Source organism: Branchiostoma belcheri, unplaced genomic scaffold (genome assembly GCF_001625305.1).
Source record: "Branchiostoma belcheri isolate BF01 breed outbred unplaced genomic scaffold, Haploidv18h27 scaffold117, whole genome shotgun sequence".
NCBI lineage: Eukaryota > Metazoa > Chordata > Leptocardii > Amphioxiformes > Branchiostomatidae > Branchiostoma > Branchiostoma belcheri.
Window position 1 is genome coordinate 414,755 of NW_017802569.1, and position 19,616 is coordinate 434,370.

The 19,616-nt window shown below is 43.0% G+C and overlaps 2 protein-coding genes across 4 annotated transcripts in view; one reads left to right on the forward strand and one right to left on the reverse strand.

Moving 5' to 3' along the window:
- LOC109462479 (DNA polymerase subunit gamma-1-like) overlaps window positions 1-8,450 on the reverse strand; it is a 33,777-nt gene extending 25,327 nt beyond the window's left edge. Inside the window, exons 1-5 of the mRNA XM_019759036.1 lie at window positions 7,558-8,450; window positions 6,477-6,672; window positions 5,032-5,199; window positions 3,641-3,787; window positions 2,225-2,330 (exon numbers count right to left, since the gene is read on the reverse strand). Coding sequence (XP_019614595.1) covers window positions 2,225-2,330; window positions 3,641-3,787; window positions 5,032-5,199; window positions 6,477-6,672; window positions 7,558-8,129 — 1,189 coding nt within the window. The 5' untranslated portion in view covers window positions 8,130-8,450. The remainder of the gene's footprint in view (window positions 1-2,224; window positions 2,331-3,640; window positions 3,788-5,031; window positions 5,200-6,476; window positions 6,673-7,557) is intronic.
- A 195-nt stretch (window positions 8,451-8,645) lies between these two features.
- The window catches only part of LOC109462480 (ubiquilin-1-like), a 14,909-nt gene continuing 3,938 nt past the window's right edge, over window positions 8,646-19,616 (forward strand). For 2 of the 3 annotated variants that reach the window (XM_019759037.1, XM_019759039.1), the window contains exons 1-9: window positions 8,646-8,779; window positions 10,807-10,968; window positions 11,851-12,081; window positions 14,279-14,404; window positions 15,407-15,535; window positions 16,291-16,408; window positions 16,944-17,117; window positions 18,509-18,615; window positions 19,196-19,324. In XM_019759037.1, the coding sequence (XP_019614596.1) occupies window positions 8,675-8,779; window positions 10,807-10,968; window positions 11,851-12,081; window positions 14,279-14,404; window positions 15,407-15,535; window positions 16,291-16,408; window positions 16,944-17,117; window positions 18,509-18,615; window positions 19,196-19,324 (1,281 nt within the window). In that variant the 5' untranslated portion in view covers window positions 8,646-8,674. The remainder of the gene's footprint in view (window positions 8,780-10,806; window positions 10,969-11,850; window positions 12,082-14,278; window positions 14,405-15,406; window positions 15,536-16,290; window positions 16,409-16,943; window positions 17,118-18,508; window positions 18,616-19,195; window positions 19,325-19,616) is intronic. The other variant, XM_019759038.1, reaches the window with a different exon arrangement.

The following is a 19,616-nucleotide window of genomic DNA, read 5'->3' on the forward strand; positions in this document are numbered from 1 at the left end:
AAGGACAGATGGGCCAGGTGAAGCACGGCGGTGACCTGTCTGAGCCGTTCCCGATTGCCAACGGAGTCAAGCAAGGGTGTGTTCTTGCCCCCACGCTCTTCGCTATCTTCTTCAGCATGATGCTGAAAGAGGCCAAGGATGATCTCACAGAGGGGATCTACATCAGATTCAGGACAGATGGCAGTGTCTTTAACCTGAGGAGACTGCTAGCACACACAAAGACACTGGAAGAACTGATCCTGGACCTGCTGTTTGCGGACGACTGTGCACTTCTGGCACACACAGAGGCAGCTCTGCAGGCGGTTGTCAGTCACTTCGCGACAGCATGTAAGGCCTTCGGCCTCACCATCAGCCTGAAGAAGACGGAGGTGATGTACCAAAAACCACCACGTGGAACCTACGTACATCCACAGATTAGTATTGAAGACCATCCCTTGAACACAGTAGAACACTTCACTTACCTGGGTAGTGTTATCTCTAACGACGCCACAGTGGCCAAAGATGTGGACAGTCGCCTTGGCAAAGCCAGCAGTTCGTTCGGGCGTCTGCAGAAGCGCGTCTGGAAGAACCACTCACTGCGACTGTCGACAAAGATCCAGGTGTACAGAGCAGTAGTTGTCACCACTCTCCTTTACGGTGCTGAAACATGGGTCCTGTACCGGAAGCAGGTGAAACTTCTAGAACGGTTCCACCAACGATGCCTACGGTGCATCATGGGCATCAAGTGGCAGGACTATGTGACGAACACTGAAGTTCTTGGGAGAGCAAACCTTCAGAGCATGGAGGCAATGCTGATGACGAGGCAGCTCCGATGGGCTGGCCACCTGGCACGAATGAAGGACTCCAGAATGCCCAAAACCGTCTTTTACGGAGAACTATGTCAGGGCAAGAGAGACAGGGGAGCCCCCAGGAAGCGCTTAAAGGACCAACTTAAGCGCCAACTAATTGCAGCTGACATCCCAGTAAAAGATTGGGAAGGTGTGGCCTCCGACAGAAGGTTCCGGGTCGGAGTTTAATTCTGACCAGGGTTCCAAATAGTGCGCAGTAAATCGCCGGATCTGCAAGGTTGTCACGCTAGGTTTGGCTCCCCATAGCTCGGCGATCGCTGTAGATTTTCAACTAGGTTTTGAATTGATCAAAAAGCCTTGGGATTGTAGTGTTTTTCGGCGCGGTGAAGTTGGACGGCCAGCGAAGCGTTTTTGGTATTAGTCCGCGAGCAAGGGTGATGCGGTTTGTCGCCTGATGACCCAAATAGGTGCGTTCTATGTGGAATTTCTAGGGGTTCGCGTCACCGGATTTTGCGAAAACTTATCGCAACAACCTATATTTTTTTTCTGTTTTTCAGAAACAGGAAATAGTAAGCTATTTCAGCATATAAGCCGTTAGCCTGGGAAAATTCGTTTTTTCCAAGCAGGTCCGTTGAAAAAACTGCAAAAAAACTACATTTTTCGTATCCAAAATTTACGTTTAAGTACAGTTTCTACCCAAATTATAGAGTCGACGGACAATAACCAAAATTGTATCGGAAGCCGGCTGGAAACCTCCGTTGACTGATGTAATGAGATTTCCCGGCGTACTTTTCTTGGCGGAGTTATAGCCCTTCGGTCTGAGGGTGTCCGCCGGATCCAAAATCGTAAAAAAAACTCCGGTCCGAGACCAGAAGTGCCTGGAGAGCAGCGACCAGAGAGGGAGCGGAGAAATGGGAAAAAGCCAGGAAAGAGGTAGCAGAGGAAAAGAGAAGGCGACGAAAGGCTGCAGTCACCCAGCCGACAGCAGCAGTGACCTTCATCTGCCCGTCCTGCCGGAGGACCTGCGGTTCAAGAATTGGGCTACACAGCCACATGAGGGCCTGCAGCCACATGAAGGACTGACTTCCTAGTATCTTCGGACACGAAGAAGAGGCCAACACGTACATGACTTGTACACAATGTAAGTATGACCTTCTGCTGAAGTGCCATGCACAATACATGTACATAATGCATTTACCGGTTTTGCGCAGGTGTAGCATGTTCAGCTGACGTGCTATCTGTGTTGGTACATGTAGTACAATGTTGAACTTTATTTCAACACAAGGGTACACAAAAATCAAATTCTTAATGACCACTGTCGCCTTCATTAAGATAAGAAATGACCAATCACTTCCTAACGTAATCTGCAAGAGTTACAGACACGTGACCTTATTCACGGAGTGTAGAATTTACAGATACGTCAGTGTGCATCTTACCTGCCAGTGTTACAGGGTGGGGGAACCTCTCCAGAAACATGGGCAGCTGCATGCTGAAGATTTCATGTGTGGCCTGCACGTCTTTGGCACAATATGTCATCAGCTCCTGGAAAGTAGACATGGACAGTGAAGTCATATTAGCATGAAATCTTCTTTATGGTAAATTAATATACCTAATCAATTTGCTAAACCAGCATGGACTTGGCATGGAATCAGCACTGTAAATATATTGTACCAATCTGTCTTTTGTAATTTTGTCAGACATGGAATCTTAACTTGTTTGTATATATCTTCTTCTTCTTGGCTTGGCTTCGTATATTCTATAGGTACTACGTATATTATACAACTTACTGCGTACATTTTATAATTATGACAATAGCTTACTTATTGCAACTGTTTTTAATTGAGATTCTTTTTACATGTAAATTTGATTTTAATTCATATACACACTGCGAAAATGAATAAAGACATCTTGTATCTTAATTCCATGGTTAGTATGACACTTTACAATGCACACCCCAGTTCTTCTGCGACCGGGATCCTTGGTAGTGCGCGGTAAAAAAGTGACAAAGGGGTTTTGAGGGTCCGAGTTTGGGATGACATTTCTCATAAACTACCGTGAAATAACATTAAATATTAAGAAATGTAAGAAATGGTGATTTTGGAGTGAACATTGATTTTGGCTCTGAGTCTTACCGTTGGGTATTTTTGTGCAAAATGGTCGCTAGACTTGAGGGTGTGCAGTTTTGAATAGAAACGCGAAATAAACTGGGGTGAATTTTCAGTCACTCTTCGACCTTTGTCAGTAGTTAATTAGTCTTATCATGTGACATTAGAGACACGTACATGTACAAGACAGTCACTATAGATGAGTCAACTTATACTACTTGTTCTAAGGTCTAAAATATTCTTTGATATACATGTATTTACCTATTTGTACACGGTAAGGGTTAAGGAAATTGAATTTATCTACATGTATTATTATTGTATAGCATGAAATGTAAAGAATTCCATTGAGCAAGTGAAAAGAAGGTTGAACTTCGAGCTTTGTGCGTTTACTATCATATAGTATACAATCCATAATAAAATGCTGTTTACATATCATTAAGACAGAACATGATTTATCTATTTATGAAGATTTACCACATTTGTGGAAGGATTGACATAACAGGTGACTATCACCTTTTCAAAGATGTCAAACCTGAGACCAGACTGTAATGTTTGAACCACTCACACCGGGAAGGTCCCCTACTCTTTTCGATAAGTGTGGTGGGTTCTTTAACGTGCGTGGGGTGTGGCTCTCCCAAACACGGGACCTCCATTTAACGTCCTATCCGAGGGACGTTCCTAGCCGAAGCTAGGTACTCATTTTCACCTGAGTGAAGTGTGGAAAGTCGTGTGATGTTGCAGGAGTACCTGAAACTGATTTCTGACATCTTCCAGGGTGCCCTTCACAAAGACGTCCCTCTCAGTTTTCTTCAGTTTGGGACCTCCCGTGTATAAAACATGGACGTCTCCCAGGTTGTTGATGCTGCTCACATTCAGCCAGTCCCAGCCTCCAATCTGTGGTACAGGGTAAGAGTTCCACAGATGTGTAAATAAAATACACACAGACTTATCGCCTGTGGTGCCAGCCCAACCGTGAGTCAACTCGCGGGAGGGCTGGGACCGAGGGTGATGCAGAATACACTGTGTTGTATTTCATTTATGTAATACGCTCCCATACGCACCCATATGAAAAGTTGGTATCCCTGAATCCAAAATATGCAATTTGTATTCAAATTTTCGAAAGCGGTGCAAGCGGTTAGCCTCTACCAGGCTTGAGGGCGCGGCTGGAAATAGTAGAAATTGGCCAAATGGAGAGATAACACGCCAAGGGAGTTTAGCCATCCAGTTTACAGTTTGCCGGCAAACTGTAAACTGGAAGCCTGGTAGAGGCTAGCAAGCCCTCAAGCCTGGTAGAGGCTAGCAAGCGGTTAGGGCAAAACGCGTTTGAATTATTCTACGGAAGCCATGGAGCGGTACCATAAAGTACGGCCTGGTCCAGAACACCGTTATCGAGGGTTATCACAGCCCGGGTATGATACAAATACAATATTTATATACAATACATTTACTGTATCTGTCTAGCTGGTAACTGAAACACACCAGCTTTGTGGCATGGCGGCAGCTGGCTATATTACACCGAACAACCGAACGACAAGCTTTCTTGTACCGTATGCATGTAAGCATCATTCTGTAGTGTTCAAATGCATGCCCGTAGCCAGGATTTTGAATGGGGGGGTTCTTCCCACTGCTTGAGGGGACCTCGAGCGCCGTAGGCGCAAGGCGAGCACCGAAGGCTCGAGGTTCCTAGGGGGGTCTGGGGGCATGCTCCCCCGGAAAATTTTGAAAAATTAACCTTCTAAAATGGCATTTTTGAGAGGATTTCCAAGAAAAAATCATAGATAAATTTTTCTTCAATGACAAAGGGAGCCATCACCGTGTGACTGGCAGTGAGTTTTCAAGAAAAATCTTGGACCTTTACATATAAAGTGGACTGAAAAGTGGACCTTTACATAAAACGTGGACCAAAAAGTGGACTTTTACATAAAACGTGGACCAAAAAGTGGACCTTTGAGCCTTGTGGGGGGGTTCTTCCAAAGCCCCCGAAACCCCCCTGGCTACGGGCACGATGCTACTATGTTTTTAGGAGGCCTGACAAAATAGAATCACAGAAGGGATACAAAATCTGCTGAACGACATGATCTGCTTGGACATGACATTCGGTCAGACAAAAAAGCTCTGATAAAGCTTGTTGCTCTCACCCCTTGTCCTTTGAACTGTTTCCTTGTCTTGCTGGTGTACTCCCTGACGTCCTTCAGACCCTGTTTCTTCCCCGCCCTGCTGGCCAGCCACAGGATTCTCTGGAAGCTGGTGAGGCCAGAGATGGCCATGTGTAGACTCATGGTGTCCAGGAACCTGGTCTTAGGACCCTGTAGTACAGTGTTAGATTGAAGGATGTTAAGAGTTCAAACTTTCGATCCAACACAAATGATACATTCCTGTGGACATGCCGCGCCTGTGTACAATGTCCCAAGGAATCACTGGAATTTCACGACATAGGAATGTGTCCATAGAAGTGTGCCAGCAATATTCCTGTGGACATGCCATGCCTATGGACAAAATGCCTGTGGACAAAATGCCTGTACAATTCCTAGAATTCTTGCAAACTGCACACAATACTGTACCATTAGGCTCCCCCCTGAGGCGTCGCCAAAAATTCGTTCACCTAGAGCTTTTGTCCAGTCACTCTGGTCTTCCTCAGTAGACTGACCCAGTGAGGCTTGTCACGTGGCTTCTTTGAAGTGTGACGGAGGCTACTTTGTTTTGTATATACATTGTGCATCAGGGCCCATCACCCTTCACTGAACCGTGACGGGGGCCGACATCGTCTACCAGATACCTTTGACCCAGTGTTGACGCCACACTTCAAAGAAGCCACATTACAATTACTCACTGGGTAAGTCTACTGAGAAAGACCAAAGTGACTGGTCGAAAGCTCTAGGTGAGAAAATTTTTTGTGTTGGATCGAAAGTTTGAACTCATAACATGTAACTACCAACACAGATGAACTTTCATGACAGATTGAAGGATATTGGGATAAGAGGTACAAAGTATGGGAAGTGCAGGTAAAACAAGACTTAAGACCTCCATGAAATATTTAGATCTTGTGTGATAGTGACTGTGTCCTCTTCTCATTTGCCATGGTATCTACAAGTCCTTCTAAAATGTTGTACAGGAGAGACAACAATAGCTGTCAGCTGTCAAGGAGGTCATGTAACTAAAAACACCAGTGATAAAACAGGGCGTGCTAACAGACGTAGACGTGATTAATGACTTTCTCCCTCTGGGACAGACTGAACCCATATCCATTACAACTTAACCTATGGGCCATGTGGAAACACAGACACACACACACACACGCACAGACGTAACAAAAACAATACCTCCGTTTTTCATGGAGGTAAGAAGAAGTCGAACCCCATAATAGCCAAGCGTAGTAGTAGAAGTAGAAGTTTTTTTCCAGACAGTTCTTACCTGTCTCCTGTTACTGTATTGCAATGAGTATTATTCTTGATTGTAAAAGCAATCAGCCTTCGGGCATGATTTTGCGAATAAAGTTTCGATTAAAAGCTGCAAGACGTGACAAGAATGATTATTAATACAGTTATACATGATGCTGTTAACAAACACACTTGAATCAACTCACCTTCATGAAATATTGCTCTTTAATGTAGCTCCTATCGTAGCTGACGTTGTGACCAATCACAACCTTCTCCCTCCAGTCCGCACCGCCGGGTTTGATGGACCCCACTGCCGTCTCCATGGTGATGAGGTCATCTAAGGTCGGACGCGGGGACCAGCTGTAGTGGTCTTCCAGCAGTCTGTCACTTACCCAGGAGTACCTACCACAAGACATCATGCACCACTGTCATGCTTTTGGTTTTTAAGTTTAAAGACATATAAGATAAGATAGTATGTTGGCCTCCTGTATGGCGTATGTGGTGTCGTGTGGCATAGTTAGGGCATTTGGCCCTGAAGCCATGGGTCCTGGGTTCGATTCCACCTAGTTGTGCATGCCCCGATGTTGTGCTATTGGAAAAGGTACTTTACACACTTTCCTCACTCCACACCTCACACAGTTAAAAATGAGTACCTAGCTTTGGCTAGGAATGTCCCTCGGATAGGACGTTAAATGGAGGTCCCGTGTTTGGGAGAGCTATACACCATGCATGTTAAAGAACCCACCACAGTGACCACACCTTTAGAAAAGGAGTAGTAAGGAAAGTTGTAGAGGCGTGCCCCTGTGTGTCATGGTCCAAATTCTACAGCCCAATTCTACAGTAATGTAGCAAAATCATCAGCAAGTTGATACACTTGGTGCATGCAAAACGTGTCTGAATTATTCTGTGTAATTCTGTGTAATTCTGTGTTACCTGTTGTAATCACATGGGCCAGAATACCCGTATTGAATTGTTATCAAGGCCCGGGTATATGGTATGGCATATTTGTACTTCTGTATCTGTATGAGTATAGCCGGTTAAATAACCGCCATTCGGCGTAACACACCAGCTTTGCAGGCACTGGGCGAGGCAGCAGCTAGCTATGTCACACCGAACGGCTTGTTACACTCAATCTTTGCACAGGAGTTATTTAAAGCTTTCTAGTGATGATGCCTCAACTGTGCTTGGTGGCAACGAGTTCCAGTCTACGATAGTTCTGGGGAAATACGAGTTTTTGAACACCTCAATTCTTGGTTGATAACTCTTATATTTGAAGGCATAACTTACCAGGCATTGGGGGATGCTGCTGTTGCGAGTGTGGGGAAGTCTCCCTCACTCATACACACCTCCACATCAAACACTAGTGCCTCCTCATCAGGGTAGTCCACAGCAGTCACATCACCCTTCCCATCATACCTTGTCCATCCTCTGGACCACCTCCACTCCCGAGGCATTGTGGGAAGGCGACTATTTGCCAGCACCTGAGCGGCATCCAAGTATGGTTTACTCTGCTGTCTCGCTATTTCCTTAAAATGTTCGTCGATATTTTCGCCCAGTAAGTCCGGCAACTTGAAGTCGACCTCTGGGAGAGTGGACGTCTCCTTCCCCCACAAGTCGTGCGTCTTGAGATGACGAACGCTTCTTTCGACGTCCTCCGTTGGATAAGTGGGCTCCTGTTGGAAGATCTGGTCGTGAAGGGGTTTGGAGAGCATCTGGATGTCTATGGGGTTCATCCTGGTTGGGAATGCAGAGGTGCAATACAGCAATGCGGGGGCTTGTTGGCGTTGCAGAACAGGGTGCACAAAAGTGCACAACCTGGTAGGTGCCCACAGAGGCAGATGCCTGGCCGCTGCAGACATTGTTCAAGTTATCTGAAATAAACCTTGATGAAGACTGGATCAAAGGTGGCGATGAATCATACGTACCACGTTAGTGTTCCTTGGTTTATGTCATCAACCAAATTTGCCAGCAGTCTTTCTACATATTCCATGATTCACACAATGGACTAAATCGGTTCCAGAAGAAATACAGCCTTTTTAGCGATGCAGATGCAGTCCATGGCGTCAACAAAACGTGGTGTGACATTAAAACCTGTTAAAAACCCACGTTTAAGAGCGATATCATGATATTTTCACTCCAGTTTGGGGAAATGGTAAACCTCGGAGCCCATGCTTGACTTTCGCGGCAAATATGGGTTCAAGGGTCAAAGTTGAGGTATTGTCTTGTGACTTTTGCTATCAAACAAATCTCTATTCGGCTATGAAGCCAATTACTACTCAATGATATTTGAGTTAGCGTCATTTTGTCCTAGAATTGATCTTGAAAATCTCCCATCTTGAAAAAATTCTGATGAACTTCGAAATTGTTCCCGTCATGCAAGAGCACGAGACTAGCCCTAACCAAGATGGCGGAGTCCGAAGATTCTGGAAGCGAACTCATCAAAATTTTCGTGAAAACTCCAAAAGACAAGGAGACGGTCGAAATTGAGGCGACCTCAACGATAACAGACGTTAGTATGCTCACAACTGTTCCACTTTTTTGCATTCAAAAGTCTGTTTTGGTCGGTTATTTTCGTCAGAAACTGCCGAGATTTCTACATGTGGATACGTAGCCATTTTCTTTTACTTCCGAAAATGCCGTGACATGACAGAAAATCGCAGTCAGATCATTATTTTCAGACACTTGTACAAAAATTCGTTGCTCTTTTTTATAGCGTCGCTTCTTTTTAAAACATTCGCTAGCGTGGAAATTTGACTGAGGTGCCGTTTTGTTAGTTTTTTTAACAAGTGGTGACAGTATGATGCGGTTATGTTGACGCAATATCTTATTCTTAGCAGCCGGCCGGCCAACGAAAAATTATCACGATTCACAAGTATTAAACACTGAAAGATTATCCTGGTGACCACTAAAAGTATGTTGTTAAAGCCCCATTATGTAACTTTTTGACAATACCAAAAGTATATTTTCCAGTCTTTTCTTTACTATTCCAGAACTATTTTAAATTCAGCAAAAGAAAATGCGGTGGCACCCGGAACTGAATAAGGACTGTTTGAATGCACAAAATATACGTAAAAAATTTGAAATAACGACACAAATGCGTTGAAAAGTGATAGTAACTATTGATAACACCAAAATTTAGTATAAATTACTATAAATAGTATAATTAGAAGATTTCAAGTTTTTGCGTAAAAAGTTACATAAGGCCACACCAATTTAATTTCTTGGTTAACGGATTTTTCTAGAAAAATAATGGAGCGGGGCTGGGGCGGGCGAAAAAAAAATAAAAACAGGCCTAGGCATCTTAGTATGGCCCAAAATGGTACGATAGGAGCCATGAAGTCAACGCACCAGGACAGTTCAAAATTTAAACAATGAATTTTGAACTTTTAATGATATCATTGCATTGAAATATGGAATAACTGTAACAACTAGGAAGAAAGGGATTGTTTTCAACTGTTCAGGGCAAAATATGAGCATTTTTCAGCTGATTCTGAATTTTTGTTTTTATTTTCAAATCAGAAAAAAATGAAGCGGGCGAATCCGTTAACCAAGAAATTAAATTGGTGTGGCCTAATGGGCCTTTAACGTAACATCAGAACAAACAGAATCACTCCAAATCTAGAGTTATGTATAACGACGAGTAAGCTAAAATCCACATCATCATAGCAGATTTTTCTTTCTTTAGTGACTACTAACTTCATGTAAATGATGTCAGACTAAGTTGTAGCCAGGTGACCAATGACAAGACTGGCAAAAAACTAGCTTTAGCAACTGAAGAAGCTGCATTTAGATTTATGACTTTCTGTGTATATACTATAAGTCAGTATGTACATAGAAATTCATAAACCTGGCTTCCCTAGTTGCCAATGCTGTCAAAAGCCATATTATTATATATAAGGTTTAACTTACTTTAAGGACTGATTTAAAACCTCTCATGTCATGATTTAATACACAATGTACTGTAGTTCCTGATTTTTTCCACGGTACTTTGAAGTTTCAATGTTCTCGGTTTTTGCAGTCACTTATAACTGTACTGTTAACTCGCCAACGTTTTTTTTTTCTGCATTAGTTGCCACCGTGAACATGTGATATAGCTCCGTGGACACCACCATTTTTCTCAGACTGCGACCTTTTGGTACCTTTAGCTAGGGGGTGTCTATTGGACGCCCTATACTGAAAATGATAAGAAATTGGATGCACTACTTTTTGCTAGGACACCCTAAAGACGCCCTATTTTTTCCACTACCAACCCCTGCCAAAATGTCAGATGCCTCCGTTCATTCTTATTACTAGTATAAATACAAAAATAATGGTTTACTGAAGCAAAAAAAAACTCAAATTCCTCAAAATTTCCACCTCAAAATGTAGAAAGTATTGTTTGACTTTGAGAGCATTTTTATGAATAAAAAAAAAGCCCCCTAAAAAGCTTAGCATACAATAAAAAAATGGACACCCAACAAAAAAAATCCTAGCTAAAAGCCTGTACCTTGGTGAACATAAAGTGAATTACAGTATTTGTTTTCTTTTTTTATTCAGTTTAAGGAGGCCATTTCTCAGAAATTTGGGCAGCCAGTTGAGCAACTGTGTCTGATCTTTGCGGGGAAGATTCTGAAGGACCATGAGACCTTGGAGAAGATTGGAATTAAGGACGGACTGACTGTTCATCTGGTCATCAGACAAAAAGTCGGCTCCCAGCAGGTACCTGGTGCTACAGATGTTTTATTTACTTCCTCTTACTTTGTCTTAGGCTGCTTTTGAATGCAGTTATTGTTACATAAACCCACAGAATACTGTCAGGGTTCTCACCATTTTTTTTTCACAGCGTAGGGTTCAGGTACAGAAGGATAACAAGCTGTGCATTGCAGCTGGTGCATTGGATCCCAAAGACTTGACCACTGTTGGGGGGTCTAGAATTCTCCAAAAACAATGTTTTAAATTTATGATGGAGACACTATTTCCTGCTTAGTAAGGGACAAATTCCTAGCTTTACTAGTAAGTCTATCCAACAAGTCCCCTTCACATACATGAACCATTCACAATGTGATGTTACAGTAACTGTAACAACAACAGATACTCTCCTTGGCAAACTATCCAGGCTCATAGGACACACCCTAGATTTTACAACTCTTTCTGACAACGCAAAAACTGACCTTTTACTCCGTGGCAGTCCCGCATTCTCATCAGTTGTCAACTCCAATATATTATCACTTACCCAAAACTTTATCACCACATCAGAACGTTTTTAAAAGATTTCAATTTCCCCGTGTTATCTATGTATTGTGTCCTCTCTTTGCCATCATTTATCATTGGGTGGGGAACCGGACTTGCGCTTTTGAATTTGCTGTATTTACTGTTTTGCCTGTCTTAAAGTTGCGTTTGTTTTTTCTTTATTATATGTATTTATTTAGTGGTGCCGTAAACATAAGTGCTTTCCACTTGAGTGCGGCACCACCAAGTCTTGTACCTTTTTCTGTGTGAATGAATAAAAAAAAAAAACAGATATGTCGATATTTTAATCCAACAATGCTAAGACTATCTAAGTCCCCTGCTTGACTGTACACCTTGTGTGTTTTTTAATGGCAGGGTGGTGGAAGTTCTGCTCCAGCTGCCTCCAGCACAACGGCACCCCCGGCAGCCGCCGCTGGTACTGCACCTGGGACTGCACCTGGGACTACAGCTGCAGCCGCTGCCCAGCCGCCGCCAGCTGCAGCACCTTTCGGGCTGGCCGGGCTGGGGGGACTGACCGGGATGGGCAACCTGGGCATGGGGTCAGCCAACTTCATGGAGATGCAGCAGAGAATGCAGCAAGAGGTGAGGCTTTATTGAAGGTAGCAGAACACAGTTTTCGCCCTATGGGGATTTCTATAGTAAAAATTATAGTAGGGTGCACTTCACAAATACGAGAATCGATTATGTTTGAGAAGAAGGTACAAACTACAAAATATCTAGAAACCAAAAAATCCTGTCGGCGTATCTGCTCGTAACATACACGTTGAAATCGCCCTCTACGGACGTGACCTGAACTGCAGCCGACTCACCCGGAAAGCCAGTTGCGCAAGACGGCGTATTTATACAAGAACTGCAAAACCTTCACAATTCAAATCATACAGTCTCAAACCTGATACATTCCTACACCACACAGCACAATTTACATTTAATTTGGCTGACACTCGTACATGTATCAGGCTTTCTACCCAGCCTTCAAGAAGATTTGCTGCACTACTTTCTATTATACAGGTAACCCACGTCATAGACCCCGGTCGCCCATTAATACTGTGTGCTGCTACCTTATATGTACACATGCAGTGTGTGTGTGGGGGGGGGGTACCTGTATAGAAAATCCAGGTCCAGGTCTGGATTAGGTTCGCTGTACCAGTTCCGGACTTGTAAAAATGTTAAGGTGAAATGTCCAAAAAACCTAAAAGTCAAGAACTGATTCTAGACTTATTACAAAAAAAACCCATGTCATACCCCTTTTCTTTCCAAACCACCTAAAACCTTCCATAGATTGCAAAATCTGTGCTGCTAAATGAAGAATTTCACATGGTCAAGTGTCAGCCTCCATGTTGCTTGGCCCATGTTGCTTGGCCAAAGCTTTGACCAAGCAACATTGCCAAAATGCAATTTTGTATATGCCATCGGTTAAGGTCCACTTACGAGTCCGGAACTGAACCTCACTCACACTACATTTGTAAACCTCTGGACTTGAATCCGGACCTGAACCTAAATGTGGGTTTAGGTACACAGCACTAGGTTCACGCATGCAGGTATGCTAAAAATATATTTCAAGCCCTTAGAAGTAAGATTTGTAGTGATGTTTGTGTTTTTTGGCGACGTCTCAGGGAGGAGCCTATTATGGTACAGTATTGTGTGCAGTTGATAAGAATTTTAGAAATTGCACAAGAATTTTGTCCACAGGCGTGGAGTGTCTCCCAGGTCGGTTTTCCCCACATTCCTGGAAACCCTTGGGAAAACCTGTCTACCCTGATGCCCTACATCAGGCTTTTAGCTAGGATTTTTTTGGTGGGCGTCCATTTTTTTTTATTGTATGCTATGCACAGTGAAGACATGTTGAGTGCAAGATTTTAGGGGGGCTTTTTTGAAATTCATAATGCTCTCAAACACTACTTTCTGCATTTTCAGGTGTAAATTTGAGTTTTTTCCTTCAGTAAACCATCATTTTTGTATTCATAGTAAGGCTGAAGGGAGGCATGTGTGCATGGCAGGGGTTGGGAGTGGAAAAAATAGGGCGTCTTTAGGGTGTCCTACAAAAAAGTAGGGCGTCCAATTTCTTATTATTTTCAGTACAGGGCGTCCAAAAGACACCCTTGACACCCCCTAGCTAAAAGCCTGCCCTACATTCTGTGACCCAGGGGCTCATTCACTATACACTCAGGGGAGGAGTGCATTGTATCTGTTTAGAATTAACAGGTATCAAGGCTTCCTCAACATCATGAAATGATGGCAGTGCCATCCCAGCGACGACTGCGGAACGCTCATCACCTTCACATCTACAGAGACAGTTTTCTTTCGTACACCTCCCGACTGTGGAACCGCTTACCCAGCGAGGTCACAGGGTCGGCCACCATCTCCATATTCAAGGCCAAATGCCTCTTATCCTGATTACCCGAACACCAATTGAAAATAAAAATCCTCCAACCGTTCCATTTCAACTTTGATCATTTTATCGATTTGTATTGTACTTATAATATTGTATTGCTTCTGTATTGATTGAATTTGTATGTACTTTGTATCGTATATTGCTATTGTATAATATTGAATTGAATTTGTACGTACTAAGTAATATTGTATTTTGATATGCCTTGTATTTATGCACTTATGTACATGTGTCAGTGGTAGCCGCTACCAGCCTTGTTGCTGCCTGGTTGGCACTTGTTATGCACTGTTGCATTCAAACAAATAAACAAACAAACAATAACCCAAACAGCAACCACCGTCGCCATGGCAATGTATGTTTTCATTGCCTGTTTTGTTTGTTTATGTCCAGTTGCTGCGGAACCCTGATATGCTGACCCAGATGATGGAGAACCCGTTTGTACAGAGTATGATGTCCAACCCTGACCTGCTCAGGAACCTCATCGTCAGTAACCCACAGATGCAGCAGCTCATGGAGGTACGGCACATCATTCAGGGCTTGAAATTAACTTTTTGGCGACGTCTTAGGGAGGAGCCTAATGGTACAGTATTGTGTGCAGTTTGCAAGAATTCTAGGAATGGTACAGGCATTTTGTCCACAGGCATGCGGAATGTCCACAGGCATTTCTCTGACCCACATCTATGCCCACATTCCTGGAACTCTTGGGAAGACCTCTCTGCCCCAAATGGCCCTACTTTCTGTGACCCTGGGGCTCGTTCACTATACACTCGGGGGGAGTACACTGTATCTGTCTAGACTTAACAGATACCAAGTCTTCCTCAAAATCATGAAATGATGGCAGTGCCATGCAAACAATAACCCTAACAGCAACCACCGTCGCCATGGCAATGTTTGTTTTCATTGCCAGTCTTGTTTTACTATTCAGGGCTTGAATTTAAAGGTCGGCCAGTGGCCACTGACCACTGAAATTTAGGCTGGGACAACTAAAAAAACATTTTGGGACATTTTTCAGACAATATAAAAATAATCAACATCAGAATGTTGTTTATCAGGCACATGTCCCGGCTTTTGGATCCGGAAAAGTCACCCAAATTTCCTGTCTACTTTGCAATTGCATTGCCCCTGGGAGTGAACATACATGTATTAAGCAAAATAAAGTTGACTTGAAGTTCAAGTCATGTAATACTTCCCGAAAAACAGCCTCGGCATCCTATTATGGCCCAAATTGGTACGATAGGAGCCATGAAGTCAACACACCAGGCTGGTTCAAAATTGAAACAATGAATTTTGAACTTTTAATGATACCACTGCATTGAAAGATGGAATAACTGTAACAACTAGGATGAAAGGGACTGTTTTCAACTGTTCAGGGCAAAATAGGAGCATTTTGCAGTTGATTCTGAATTTTTATTTTTATTTGCAAATCAGAAAAAAATGAAGCGGGCGAATCCGTCAACCAAGAAATTAAATTGGTGTGGCCTAAGCTGTTATATATTTGTCTCTGTACTCCTTAAACAGAGGAACCCAGAGATCACCCACATGTTGAACAACCCGGAGTTGATGCGACAGACCATGGAGCTGGCCAGAAACCCCGCCATGTTCCAGGAGATGATGCGCAGTCAGGACAGGGCGCTCAGCAACCTGGAGGTAACCTTTGTTTGTTTGTTTCTTTGTTTGTATTCTCATATTTCCCAAGAACTTTCCTAGAGTGGAACTCATTGCCACCAAGCACAGTTGGGGCATCATCACTAGAAAGCTTTAAACAACTCCTGCAATTAGTAAATTAGATTAGGTGTAACAAGTCGTTCGGTGTGATATAGCTAGCTGCCGCCGTGCCACGTGCCTGTGAAGCTGGTATGTTACACCAAAGGCCGTTATACCAGCTATACAGGTACAGAAGCTGGTGTGTTACACCGAAGGGTGGTTATACCGGCTATACCGATGAAGATTTGCTTGAATGTATATGATTTAGGATCTCCTTTAGTGTTAATTTCGTCATGGCCAGCAAGTGGCAGGCAAAAAACGAATGACGACTGGCTGATTTGCATATGTCTTCAAATAATTTGCATGTCTATAATTATGATGTAAACAAAAACAGCAATCCCCCCTATTCTTCCCAGAGTTCGTAGTGAATCACCAATTTCCAGATACATCACAATTGGTCACAATTAGGTCTAAGTCCCTCCTGCTATAAAATTGCAACATGATGTAACCCAACACTAGGTACCATGGTGACAGACACAACATTGGTTTCGGTCATTGAGGTCACTGTTGGAGAAGAAAAGGAAGAGAAAACTGAGCAAAACAGTATGTTTTCCTTCGGTAAAGATAATGAACAGGGGCACTCTTCACTTATGCTTGCTGCCCAATACTTAAAGAACTCCTTTCGTATGTTTCACCAGAGTATCCCAGGTGGTTACAACGCCCTGCGGCGCATGTACACAGACATCCAGGAACCCATGATGAACGCAGCACAGGAACAGTTCGGCAACAACCCGTGGGCCTCACTCGTGGGCGGGGGTAAGTGGTCAACATCATCTCCCTTGACATAAACTTATTTTGTCAACACCTACAAAATATACTATGAAATCATGAAAGTTCTTCTGTTTTGGTAGTTAGATTTTGACGTGAAGGTAAAACTGTTTTTGCAACACAAAAGAGGATTGTTCTCACCTAGAGCTTTCGACCAGTCACTCTGGTCTTCTTCAATAGACTGACCCAGTGAGGCTTGTAACATTGCAGTTCAGTTAATGTGATATACATGTATGTATCGGAAAGTTTCAGCAGTCGTTGTGATCATGACGCGTTACATACTCTCAGAGGTTTAGAATCTCTGATTTCTTGTTACCAGTTGAACCTATAGTGATGACCATCTTTCATGATTTAAGACACAATGTACTGTAATTCCTGATTTTTCATGGTGGTTTTATGTTCTCAGTTTTCACAGTCACTTCTGTACCGCAAACTCACCAATGTTTTTTTAACTGCACCTGCCGACCTGTTTAGAAAAACCCCTGACCAGATCTGTTCTCCACCCCCCCCCCACCTCCCACAGGTACCAGTAACCCCCAGCAGGGTCAGGAGAACCGGGAACCCCTGCCCAACCCCTGGGCCCCGCAGGGCTCCAGTACCACAGCCGCCACCACCACCGGTACAACCACCACCACCGGCAGTACCACAGCCAGCTCACCGGCTGGTCAGGGACTGCCTGGAGGTCTGCCTGGAGGAAGTAAGCAAAGAATGTTGAACAAAGCCATGTTGACCGCTAATTATTATATTTTTCAACACACTACAGAATGAGACATTTAGTGAACAAAATATACGCTCACAGCTAGAAAACGTGTTGATGTAAACTGGGTAAGCCTCCACACATTATGTATTTTGTATGTTTGTACAAAATGTATGTAAGCATTGTAATAAATGAATAAAAAAAAAATAAAATACTAGAAAGGCCGACATTTGCTTGGGAGCAAATACAGCATATTTCAGTCCATCTCCCTCCCACGCAAAAGTGGACTATTCCAAACTTACCCCAGTGCAAAACTGGCAAAGGTTCTCAAATAAATGAATTTAATAGTAGCTATATGAGAACAAAGATGCAACAACAAGTACTTTGAATCTCAAAAGCTTTACTAATCTTATTACAGGTATGCAAAAACTAACAATGATGAGATTTGATACATTTTGAAGGTCTTAGGCACATAAAATTTGTGGGCCATTACGCACCACTTTTTGCTGAAAATAGCCAGTAAAGTCCCCCAAATGAGTCATTTGGAAGTGGTGTATGCCAAATATGTCACTAATATTCTGTAGACACACGTTCAAGGTACCCTTATACTGAATTTCAGATCATTTGGTTGTAATACCAGGGCTCAGGATCCAGAAATCCATTTTTTGTCGAAAAATGCCTCAAAAAACCTTCATAAAATTTTTTCAAAGGCATGTTTCAAAAAAATGAAAAAAAACGTCTGGGGGTATTTGCCCACTCTACCTCCATGCTAAATTTTAGGTCATTTGGCTGAATGATGGCTGAGTTGAATCCCTTTGACTGTTTGGCAGGAGAAGAAGGAGAAACATGAGGGAACACAATATATTTCATCCATACCATGGTATGGACTGAAATATAAAAATTTAAAAAAAAGTAAGCAAAGAAACATGCCTTCTCATGCAGTGTCTGTCAGGGCTCTAGCCAGCACCCATTTTTTGTCCAATAATGGAAATTTTAAGACGTGTCACAGAAAAATTTATAAGCCTATCTGTCAACCTTGACGGACAAAGTTAGTAAAAGTTTTGGGCAAAAACATCCCAAGGACCGCCAACGATCAATGTCAACCCCATGTTTTCCTCTCAAAATGCTGAAATTGCATTTTAAAGGCTTGAAAATAAAAAAAATGTCCTGGTTAGCGTCCCTCCGAGTCCAAACCCCCATAGATTTCAACGACGCTACCACACCCTATGGCTGTTCCCTACCCATGTCTTATCATGAATCTAGGATGAACGAAAAAAAATTTAAGCTGGCTAGGGTCCTGGTGTCTGTGTAGTGTTGTTTAAAGCGAACCCCAGAACACCCCCAAAAAGACATCCATTCTTAACGTGCATTTGTGTGTGTTTGTGTTCCAGTTCCCACGTCAGGCATGTTTAACTCCCCGGGGATGCAGAGTCTGATGCAACAGATGGTGGAAAACCCACAACTCATGCAGAACATGCTACAGGCACCCTACATGCAGGTGAGCTGGGGAGGGGCCAGTAATTCGCTATTGCGCAGAGAGAGCAGTCTGTACACAGACGATATATTTCAGGACTTATTTTTTAAATAATTTTTTTTCTTAGGCAAATTTTGCTCAGAAAGGCCCAATTTTCTGGCATGAGGGACAGAAGAATGTATATTTTTAAAATCGTGCCAAAAAGTGTGACTTTTGGCATGGTTTGATCTGTTATTGACTGACCCACTTTGCCAGGGGGTAAAAAAATAGGGTCAGTAGGTAGGGATTTTCTTCTTTTTTAAGTAATTTTTTTAGGGTTCGGCTAAAGAAGTCCAACAAATAAAGTTTAACAATGCGTAACTGTCTCAAAAGTTAATTTGCGTGGAATAGAAAATTTTCTAAACTTTATTTGCCTCTTTAAAACGTTGGAAATTGTGTTTTTGACAACTAGAAAAGCCAGAATTTTTCAGGGTAGCATGCCCTGGATTGCACCTACAGCACATATTAACCTGGGCTGACGGAAAAAAAATTTGAGCGGGCTAGAGCGTTCAGTTGTTATTGAGAGAAAAGATCACAAACTGAAGATTTCCTATTTGCCTTGCAGAGTATGATGCAGTCGATGGGACAGAACCCTGAGATGGCCTCACAGATCATCGGTAACAACCCCCTGTTCCAGGGTAACCCTCAACTTCAGGAGCAGATGAGACAACAACTGCCCATCTTCCTGCAGCAGGTAAGATATCATCTGTATCTGTATCGGTATAGCCGGTATAACCACCCTTCGGCGTATTACACCAGAGCTTCTTTTTTTATCTGTATAGCCGGTATAATGGCCCTTCGGTGTAACACATCAACTTCTGTATCTGTATAGCTGGTATACATGTAACTGCCCTTCGGTGTAACACATCAACTTCTGTATCTGTATAGCCGGTACAACCGCCCTTCGGTGTAACACACCAGCTTCTGTATCAGTATAGCCGGTATAACCGCCCTTCAGCATAACACACCAGCTTCTGTATCAGTAT